Source organism: Canis lupus, chromosome 35 (assembly GCF_011100685.1).
Source record: "Canis lupus familiaris isolate Mischka breed German Shepherd chromosome 35, alternate assembly UU_Cfam_GSD_1.0, whole genome shotgun sequence".
Taxonomy (NCBI): Eukaryota; Metazoa; Chordata; class Mammalia; order Carnivora; family Canidae; genus Canis; species Canis lupus.
Window position 1 is genome coordinate 11,818,993 of NC_049256.1, and position 11,758 is coordinate 11,830,750.

Here is an 11,758-nt window from a genome sequence, read left to right on the forward strand (position 1 = left end):
TTTAAATTTAATGAGATAAGAGGATCTTACTACCATACACTAGAATGAATTATGTTACTGCTTTTTTTAAGTAGAGCTGTTTCTTTTTTTTTTAATTTTTTTTATTTATTTATGATAGAGAGAGAGAGGCAGAGACACAGGCAGAGGGAGAAGCAGGCTCCATGCACCGGGAGCCCGATGTGGGATTCGATCTGGGATCTCCAGGATCGTGCCCTGGGCCAAAGGCAGGTGCCAAACTGCTGCGCCACCCAGGGATCCCATGTTACTGCTTTTCAATGACAGCAGATAGTACAAGGTTTCTTGCCAGTGATAGGAATTAAAATTTTCCCAAGGGAAATTTTCAAAAAGGTACCTTTTATCTTGTTCCTTATAGTGTCCTCTCAGCTTCTAACCACTCACCCACCAGCTCATTCTAGCCAGTTCGATGGGATTTAAAGATTGCTCAAAAGCCTTGCCCTCTGCTTACTGATCAAGTAGACTTTCTTCCCATGTTCACCTCTCAAATTACACCAACTCTGTCCAACATCTACCAGCTGCCAAGCCACACCTTTATTTTTCCTGGCCATCTCCATACTGTGCTAGCACTCAGACTCTCCTCCATTTCACAACTCAAACATCGTTCTTGTCTAATCTAATAGCCACCCCGCCAACATCCAACTCCTGATTCTTCTATTTAAAAGGGTTTCAGAAAAAAAAATAAAAAAAAATAAAAGGGTTTCAGAATGAAAAATACCTTCTTCCAGATAATCCATTTCCCTTCAAGAGAACATGCTTATTACCCACTTTGAAGATTAAAGATAGGCAACTCCTCTATCTGCTACATAAAATGTATTCAACACGGAATTTATTTAGAGTTTTAATCCGATGTGGATGGATATTGTATACCTACAATATTTGTGGCCTAAATTTGCAGTGCCTAAATTTTTCTACAGTGAAGCACAAGATGATGGTCCTAATTGGATATTATGGCATATAGATTGTTTCAGTAACAAAAAGGGATACACGGAGAATGGAATATAAGGGGTCTAGTATCTCAAGTTGAGTTTATTGCTTTGCATCAGTCCTGAGAGAAATGGCTTCAGCCATTTAAGCCAATGCAAGAGCCATTATGACCCTTACAGGCAAAATAGGGTCAAAAACTATCCTAAGATTATGTCTTGTCCAGAATTTTAGGAGTAATGGCTAGAGTGACCATTCATATTGATAACCCTGCCAGTAGCCTGGCTTCACAGTTCTTAACTCCAAAGAGCTGTTCATTTCTGTGATGCCACAGTCTCTCATAAGAACCCTGCTATCGGGATCCCTGGGTGGCGCAGCGGTTTAGCGCCTGCCTTTGGCCCGGGGCGTGATCCTGGAGACCCGGGATCGAATCCCACGTCGGGCTCCCGGTGCATGGAGCCTGCTTCTCCCTCTGCCTGTGTCTCTGCCTCTCTCTCTCTCACTGTGTGCCTATCATAAAAAAAAAAAAAAAAAAAAAAAAAGAACCCTGCTATCGTGAGAAATGGTTCTACCCTCTAAGATCTCAGCCTTTGAAACTTTACACTCTGCCTCCTATCCTTTTACTATCATTACCACTGGATGTGCTGTATATGCTCACTTGTTCCACACTTGGCTCTGCATGCCTCCTCCTCCAGCTTGGATCTCATGATCAGCCTTCCCACCACTGTCCCCTCGATAACACCTACATATTCTGATGTCCTCCTCTCCCAACCTTCTACCCCTCCTACCCTGACTTCCTTCAGTCTCTGCTCTCTGTACAGCTGGGTGAAGGCAGGAAGGAAAGTCATGTACATGCCCCCAGTGGCCCCACATTAGTATTCATCCCATATATTCTCAGGGGGATTCTTACTGAGAAAAGCCTTCTATGACTTTTCTAGCGACTAGGTGACATGTACTCCATGACTATCCGTTCAATGCCTCTACTACCCCACTTTTTACTACTCCTTGCCCTATTGCAATCTGGCTTATCTCCACTTCTATTTCACTAGAAAAAAATGTCATCGTAGCCACTAATGTCATGTTCTCCAAATCCAAAGAACACCAATATTTGTTTGGATACCAGAAAGCCACTTCTATCCTCCCTTTTGCCTCCTACTACAGAAGCTAGAAGAGTAGATTCTCACCCCCTAGCCTCTTTCCTACTGAAGGAGACCACGTGATCCATTTCTAGCCAATAAGATGTAAGGGGAAGTCATTTGGGGGCTTCTGGGAAACAAATTTACTTAGAACTTGAGAGAAGAGTTTGCTGGTATTATTCTCCCTTCTTCCCATCCTGGAACATAGATGTAATGCCCAGAAGTGAAGTAGTCATAATGTGACCATTAAGTGACACGTTTGAGGGCAAAGAAGTGCTAATAGCTTAGCATGAAGGAGATAGAAGAGGCGAGATTCAATACGCAGTTGAACCCTTTTGAAAGAGCACTGGAATCATCAAATCCAGATTTCCTGAGATGGAAGAAAAGTAATCTTTATTTATTTATATAAATATTTATTTAAGCTACTGTTTCTGTCACTTGATATTAATTTACATATTTGTCACTTACAGTAAGCAAGAAACATTCCTAACTAATCTAGATGCTTTTCAGTCATTAGTTATTAGTTGTCTCTAGTTGAGCACTTCTTTTTTTATTTTTCCTTTGGGTCCAGATGTTTCCTACACTCTCCTGGTTTTCTCCCTACTTCTCTGGTGGCTCCCTTTCAGTCTTCTCTGTGAGCCCCTCTTCCAGGGCCCACACTTTATATGCTGGGATTCCTTAGAGTTCCATATGAAAACCTCTTTTCTTCTCCTTCTGTATAGCTTCAATTATTATCCGTAGACTAACAATTCCCAAATTGCCAGCCCAGACCCGTACTGATGCAAATATTCAGTTACCTGTAGGCATCTTAAAGTCATTATATCCAAAGGTGAACCTAGCTTTACCCCTAAGCCTGTGATTTCCCCTGTCATAGTGAATGGCACTACCACTACACATTTAAGAATCCCAGGAATTAGCCTAGGCTCTTGCACACACTTTATTCCTTTCCCCCTAAGCCCAATCACTATGGAGCCCATACATCCATACCCAATGCTGTCTTCCTTGATCAGGTCACTACCACCTCTAACCAAGATGACTGCACCAGTCTCCTGACTGGTCCCCTTGATCCAGTATCCACTCTTTTGCTAAAGGGATCCATTCTGAAGCAATATTTGATCACATCAACTCTCCTGCTTAAAGTCCTCCATCACCTTCTAGTTAAGATATACAAAGTCCTTAATCTGGCTTTATGACTTCACCCTTGAGCTTCATGTCTCTCCTCTGCCCCACTCTGAATCTACACTCCAGCCACCTATGCTTCTTGCAGTTATGCAGCCCTACGTAAGCATTCATGTTCTCTCACCTCCAAGCCTTCATACATATTATGCTTGCTTCTTAAAGCATTCTTCTCTCTTTTCTCTTTTTCAAAAAAAATTTTTAAAGATCTTATTTATCTATCATCTATCTATCTATCTATCTATCTGAGAGAGAGAGAGAGAGAGAGAGAGAAAGCAAAAGTAGCAGGGGGTAGGGGGTGGGCAGAGGGAGAAAGAGGATCTAAGGCAGACTCTGTGCTCAGTGTGGAGCCTAACTCAGGCCTTGATCCTACAACCCTGAGATCATGACCTGAGCTGAAACCAAGAGTCAGACACTCAACCAACTGAGCCACCCAGGTGCCCCTGCCTCCTTTCTTCCTGAAATTTTCTTCTGATTCTTGGAATCTCCCTTTCTATGGGAAGCCTTCCAGCATACTTCTTCAGCATCACTTCTCTATGTTTCCCTGGGACCCATTATTCCTCCATCATTGGACTCATCACATTTTATATTGTAACGTATTTAATTTGTTGGTTTTCCTCACTACAGTGTAACTCATCTATCTCATTCCCATTTTGTCCTGAGCACCAGCATAGCAGGAGCTTAACAATTATATTTTGAATGAACATTTGAAATTTTTTCAAGCCTTCCACATGACTCCTCCCCTTCGCATTCATTTCTGCTGTGTCCTTACTTAAGTTAGGAACACTAGGGCAGCCCGGGTGGCTCAGAGGTTTAGCGCTGCCTTCAGCCAAGGGTGTGATTCTGGACACCTGGGATCAAGTCCCACGTCGGGCTCCCTGCATGGAGCCTGCTTCTCCCTCTGCCTTTGTCTCTGACTCTCTCTCTCTTTCTGTCTCTCATGAATAAATAAAATCTTTTTTTTTTTTTTTTTTTTTTTAAAAAGGAACACTATCTAGCACATAGTAGATATTGAGGGTGGACACTGGGAGTTGATTATCCAAAATCTACTCTTCCTCTTTACTGTCACAGCTCAGTTTTTCTACGGAGATACGTAATACCCAGCTAAGTACTCAGATTCCCAGCCTCCCTTCTAGCCAGGTGTGCTCTGTGACACACTTGCGGCCAATGAGAAGTACCAGAAGCCTTCTGGAGAGTGGTGAGGCAGCTATGTTTTGAAGAGAACTTGGGTCTGTGAAAACAGCATGGACAAGGTACCAGCCCTGGGCTGCCCACCTTGAGACTTTTTATTATGTAAGTAAAGTAAATCCCTATCTAAGTTACTTTTGGTTAGGCTTTTTTTTTTTTTTAATTTTATACACCAAAGCATTCCTAAGTTATGCTTATGGCCTCTTCCCAGCTGTCAATTTATTTAACTTCTCAGAGCTTTCAAGGCTTTATCTAGATCTACCCAGGTAAGGCTCGATTCCCTATTTTATGAAATGAACCAGTAAAACACATGATTTTGCCACCCACAGGAATAATGGCCATTTTGTTAAATAAAACAGAACAAAGGTAATAACTTTACATGATTCCAGCAGATCTAACCTCATTCTCATTTTTTTACCACCTCCCACAGAAGACACAGCTTTCATGAACTATATGTGTATCTCTCCAGTTCTTTAAAAATATTTTATATAGTACTTGCTTCAGCAGCACATAGACTAAAAATATTTATATGTATAAATTTATTTATGCATAATGAAGTATTTGTGTGAGCTTATACAATTATTTAATCTATAAATAAGGATGATTTCATCTCATTTTGGCATATACTTATGCCTCACTTTTTTTCTCTTATTGCATTAATTAATTAAGATCACCAAACCAATCTTAATTAGTAGCAATATAGCGGGCAGTGTGGTCTTAAAACCAACTTTACTAGCAGTACTTCTAGTATTTCACCATAAAGATGATGAATTGTATGAGACTTATCAGGTTAGTTTCTTTTTATTCCTATTTCCTAAGCGCTTTCTTCCCCCCAGTCATGGGTGGGTATTGAATTTTACTAGCCCATTTGGTAAGTATTTCATTTCAGTTATTGCACATTATACATTTACTTGAGAATAATAGCTACCAACAATATTTTATGAAATTATTTCCTTGTAATGCTTTAGGTCATGATATTTTAAAGTCTTTAACATTTGATCAGCATTTCTTAAAGCATTTAAATTTCAGATTGTCATCATTTGGTTGATGTAGTAATTGGTCTCTGGGACTCAGTCTGGTTGCAGCCGACTGCTGTGTCCTGAGAGGACTCAAACAACTCCCTGTAGAGGCCCATGTTAAGAGGCCACTTGTCAACCATGTGAGTGAGTGTTGTGGGCTAAACTGTGCCCCTCACCCCCCCAAAAAAATTTATATGGTGACGTCCTAACCCTTTGCATCTCAGAGTGTGACCTTATCACACCTTATCTGTAAAAAGGGCTTTTACAGAGGCAGGGAAGCTAAAATGAAGTGATTAGGGTAAACCTTAATCCAATATGACTGGTGTCCTTACAAAAAGGGAAAATTTGGACCTAGACATATGCACGGGAGGAAGACCGTGTGGAAGAGACGTGGGGAGGAAATGCCATATAAAAGCCAAGGAGAGAGACTAGAATGGATCCTCAGAAGGAACAAGCCCGTGGACACCTTGATTTTAGACTTTCAGTCTCCAGAATTGTTAAATCTGTAAATTTCCCCTGTTGAAGCCACACTGTCTGAGGCTTAAACTTCATCACAGTAGCCTATTATTAGCTAAAATTTCCCCCACCAAATCCCTATGGTGACGCTGTGACCCCCAGTATCTGACTGTATTTAGAGATAGACTTTAAAGAATTAATTAAGGTTAAACGAGGCCTTTACGGTGGGTCCTAATCCGATATTACTGGTATCCTTATATAAGAAGAAGAGATTAGGACCCAGATATAGACAGAGGGAAGATCCTGTGTGGACACAGGAAGAACACAGCCATTTACAAGCCACGGAGAGAGGCCTCAGAAGAAACTGCCCCCCGCTGAAAATATAATCTCTGACTTCCAGCCTCCCAGAACTGTGAGGAAGTAAGTCTCTGTGTAAGCCACCCAGTCTGTGGTTCTTCATTGTAGCAGCTCTAGTCCACTAATCCAGTGAGCTGCCTTCCAAGTGGACGTGCAGGCCCAGGGTGGCCTTCAGATGACTGCCACCACACGAGAGACCTGGAGCCATAGCCATCCAGCTAAGCTACTCCTAAGTTCCAGGCCCCCAGAAACTAGAATTAATAAATGTCTGTTCTTGTTTTAAATCACTAAGCATTGGGTTAATTTGTTTATGTACAACAGATAACAAATACTGTAGATTAAGAAGAAATAATTAAGTTTATAATAATAAATTCTCTTTCATTGGTAAGCTTAGGAAAATACCATACACCTTTCATAAGGTATTGTATTTTTTGATTTATCAATGTAGCTGGACAAACCAGAAAACTAAAACATTATATGTGGGGATAAGCAGAACTCCTTTCTGGCAGTGTTTTTCCCGGATAGCAGTCCACATTAGCCAAACTAGCAGGGGCTCTAAACTGGAGCACTTTCTAAAGAAAAGGAAAAAAAAGATCAGAGCTTCACACTTGGCAGTGTCGCACACAGTACCTTTTGATGGCCACCAGCTCTCCGGATTCGTTACTCTTGCCCATCAGCACACTCCCATAGGTCCCGTCCCCCAGCTGTCTCATGGTTGTGTACCGGTTCATCGTGGAAAAATAATGCAACAGAAGTTGTTGACTGAAATGATTCCTTTGTTGAATATAAATTTAAAAGCTTCTTTATTTTTGTTTCTTCCCCTCAGATGGTTGTTGCTTCATGGGTGACAGGTTTGTCATCATTAGACACAGGCTCTTCCCCAAGATTATGTAGGTTCATGAGATATACCAATAAGGAATCTGGCAAGGAAAAAGTGCTTCCATTCTTATGAACACCCTATTAAAAAAAAAACACAAGAATGAAAAATTTCACTAGTGAATCTCATTTATGAATCTCTTTTATTAATGAATAAAAATGTTCATTAATGAATCTCTTCAAAAAAATTTACTGGTAATCTAAGCACAGGGAAGAATTATAATATAGATACCAATGTGTTTGTCAGTAGTCCTTGGAATGCAGTCTACATATAACAGACTGATAATACTCATTTATGAATACTTCATTTACATGGTGCTATGCTACTTATCCCATGAATACTCAGTAAATACTGGCTTCATGATTTGTAGGATTCTTTCTATACTGAACATAATCTATATTATTCCAAATCAGACACTGGAAAATCAGACAACTAACTACACTAAATCCATTCTTGGAATCAATTTTTACATTACATTTAATTTGGCCCATGATCCCTTATTTGTGAAGCTCCTGGGCTGGATGTGTCTGGAATCCAGGAATCTGTACATTTTAGAAAAGTAATACAGGGAATATTCCACAGGTTATGGAACACCTCCAAAGCAGTACCTTAATGAGGCTGCAGAAAAAATGTACAGACCGGACACTCAGTAAAATAAATGATGGCTACACTGGCATCACATCATTCAGGTAGCATTACGTTGCAGTGTTGTACAAATTTATTTCAAATTTTTCATTTCTTCAGAGCTTTGTGAATTTTGAAACAACAGATAAAGGATTGTGGATCTGTATATATTAGAAGGGTACAGGTTTCAAGTAGGTTCTGATTACTGCAATTAAAGAAAAACAGAACACTCGGCTTTACGGTGTACCCGAGTACAACATTCAATAGTTTCATCCCTTTGTTCTCTCTTAGTTCTACACTTCAAGGAACCATTTCTCATTTTCATACCTAGAATTTATCATTCTTGTATTGCTTTTAAAAATCTCTGTCATTCTGTTATAAGGCTATATGCTGAGTTGCAGATGGTAGCAAAATGCTTGGCACCATTTGTTCTAAAATGCCTTTTATAATCTGATGCTTCATTCAAAGATTACTTTTCTTTCACTGTAGCACTGTTTCATTTCCACAAAATAAAGTCATAGAAATTATTATACATAGAAATTTAGGACCCACAGGGATATAGTGTAGTTGTCAGTACCTAAGATTTCCAAAAGCAAATCTTCCTCTTCTTCTTCAGGAGGAAGAAGCAAATATGCAGGGAAGGACAATAAAACTATGTTGTTTCCTCTTACAGGAATGTATTTGCCCATAGGGAATGTGGGAAGAACCCTGTGGAACTTTTAAGTAACAAGGAGTGTGCATTAGGGTATCGTTTATTTTACTTTATATAGATAATACCCTCTTGAAAGTCATGTGTGAATTAATTTAGGCTGTGCTAACTGTGGCCAGGATCTTAAAAAAAAGAAAAATCACAATAATAGATACCAGATCTGTTTCGGGGTTCTTTCTGAGCTTAAGTCTGAGCAAATGGCCTTAGCAGATGCCAGAAAATGATTCCCCATTTGCCTGAAAAATGAAGTTTTTTGTAAGTGGTCTTTACATTATACATACACATGGATTTGAAATATTAATGCATTTATATAAAGGAAGTCAACACCCCTTCTGTATGGTTCCTGACCCAAACTTGTATTTGCTTTTCTTAATTTTTTTCTTTATCTGTATAAGGAAATATATTTTTGAAAGATCTTTAGAGTTGTTTATTTTTTTTAAAGATTTTTTTTTTAAAGCCATCTCTACATACAACATGGGGCTTGAACTCATAACCCCATGATCAAGAGTCACATGCTCTTCCAACTGAGCCAGCTGGGCACCCCTGCGTTTTTATTTTGTACTCTGTGCTATGATTAAACAAAAAATGGATTAAAATGTATTTATTCTTATCATTTAGAATTTTATTAAATCAGTATTTTGCAATTTATTATCAACAAGTTCACCTGACCTTTTTCCTAGCTACCTTATTTAAGGTGATATATGTCTCCCTTTTAAGGAAAAGTCCTCTCTATAGGCTTACTGATCCCTTCTGCTTAAGTAACAATACAGAGAATGTATTTATCGATGAGGCCACAGTGTTCATTGTATTATAATCTATAATATCATGTATCTATAATCAATCAGAGAATCAATGATGGATTTGGTCTAGGCCTTGCATTAGGTTTGAGGCTGCTCATGTTTGGTAGGGTAGTCCCCAACTTCTAAACAATCCATTCTTACTGGCTTTTACTAATACACTAAAGGAACTACCTTTAGTGTATTAGTAAAATTTAGTGATTACTAATCACTAATACAGCTAAAGGAACTACCCCCACCCCCACCTCTGCTTCAAAACCATGCAGTCTCTGCCCCACCATGAAAGCTGCCCACCCCTACCTCCACCTTAAGATTCCTAACATAATTCCTCACCCTAAAATACCAAGATGCTACTGACCAAATGGAAATTGCAAGTGGTACTCCCTACCCCTACTGGACTCCGGGGCTGCATCTGGCACTATATGCAGGACACTATAAAAATAATAGGCCAGAAACAGTGGAGGGAAAAAAAGTAGGAGTACAGGAAGAATGAAGTCTAAGGAAAGCTCCCCTTATGAAAATTAATTTAATTCAGAAATTCAGTGAAACAACAGCATCATCATTTCTTTCATGTTAATATCTAATTAAGGACAAGCACTGAGGGTCTGATAGGCAGGAAGTAATATAGGCAATTCTGGAAAAGGACATATCGCATGAGAAGAAAATGAAAGAGGGAGCTGCCCAGGTAGGAACAGAAATGCAGAGTTGAGATGGTACAAGAAACAAAAGTCAAAATTTTACCCTGCAGTGAGTTAACCTCCAAAAGCGGAATTACCTCTTTCTTCCACTATTAAGACCATTAACCACCGCCACCCCCAGTAATACTGGCGCTACTACAGATCATTCACTCATTGATGACTTTCTGCAGTGGCCTGGAAACCCAACCATCTTTGGAGTGGAAATTGTAGAAACTTCATGCCAACCCTTACCAACCACTTTCCAAATAAACACTGGAAACACAGTTTGTTTTAAGTGAGGGTGGCTAAGCATAGGGTCTACTAATATTCAAGGAAGAATACACAAGGAATACAGCCACTCTCAGCTTTATCAGTCAGCGGGTGGAGTGATGAAGATCATGGATATGACATAGATTTTAAAAAGGTCTGATTTGTGGCTCCTAGAGAATCTCTCCAGTTTAAGCCCTACCTAACCTAAAACAAGTTTACATACTATACTCCCAAACAAAAACTTTAGAAAATCCTCTTTTGAGTCATATTAATTACAAAACAGATAGTTTTCCAGGGTTAGAAGCCCTGCATCCTCCCTGAAAATATAGACAACGGCTTCATGTAAAGAGGCACAGATATCAAGGTGAAAAAAAATTTTTTTTTAAATCATTATTTCCATGTATCTACTCACTGATGGCACATGATCAACTACTTTAATCGATGTACCATAGCAAGTCCTCAACTAATTACTAGTCAAAAGCAATAGATACAAGTTAAGAAAACACAGGCTGCCTACAGGTCCCCAGTTCACTCACAGTAATATTTCTCTACAGGTTACGTTTGTTCTTCTCTGTTGATCTACAAACGATAAATTCTGCAAAATGGAGACGTATTGACGTGATTTCTTATGTATGATAATATTTCCATCTATACAGTTGACTCTGGAACAACATGGGTTTGAATTGTACATGTCCACTTATGTGCAGATTTTTTCCAATCAATATCGTATAATACTACTGTAAATGTATTTTCTTTCTGATTTTCTTAATAATAGGTTCTTTTGTCTCACTTACTTTATTGGAAGAATACAGTACACAATACATATATGAAATATGTGTTACTTAACTGTTTATGTCATCAGTAAGGTTTCTGGTCGACAGTGGGCTATTAAGTTAGGTTTCTGCTGAATCAAAAATTATACTAGAATTTTTGATTGTGCAGAGGCTCACATGCCTAATCCCTGCATTGTTCAAGGGTCAACTATATATATATTTCCATATATGTGTGTGTGTGTGTGTGTGTATATATGCAACAAGACAGAACACAAGTAAATGTAATACAACTATGATCCTTAATTTAACAGAACTGTTAGGAACTTGAAATTTTCTCTAATTAAGCTGCAATATTTAGTGACTTTCCTACAGCTAAACAAACCTTATATTTTGACTTAAGAGATTTAGAGGCTCAATTATAGACCAATATTAAATAAATACCCTTATAACTTCTCTCCCATTACAGTTTTCTTATTTTTATCTAAGTGTACAATTATTGTGCATTTAAGTGCACAATTACTGTAAACTTAAGCTGTATTCTCGATAGCCTCTGCCAGCTAAAAGGGATTTAGGATTAAAGAAGATTAACACAGAGGGCAAATGGAGGGTAAAACTTGTGTCTGCCAATCCCTGAACAGATAACGTCTGGAAATCTTCAACTTTTCTTTGTAGAACCTACTGTAATGATATCACTCCATCGCTGGCGTTAACGTTTGTTTAAACATAATAATGATAAAACGTCTTAAAAACCACTAAGTTG

General features: G+C 38.9%; 1 protein-coding gene across 7 annotated transcripts in view; it reads right to left on the reverse strand.

Moving 5' to 3' along the window:
* The window catches only part of MAK (male germ cell associated kinase), a 56,866-nt gene that overhangs the window by 43,739 nt on the left and 1,369 nt on the right, over positions 1-11,758 (reverse strand). For 6 of the 7 annotated variants that reach the window (XR_005384322.1, XM_038584159.1, XM_038584158.1 and 3 more), the window contains exon 2: positions 6,902-7,228. Coding sequence is in view for 6 of the 7 variants with exons in the window: in XM_038584159.1 (XP_038440087.1) it covers positions 6,902-7,002 (101 nt within the window). In the remaining variant the exon portion in view is untranslated. Of the gene's footprint in view, positions 1-6,901; positions 7,229-8,636; positions 8,659-11,758 lie in introns of those variants that run through there. The other variant, XM_038584160.1, reaches the window with a different exon arrangement.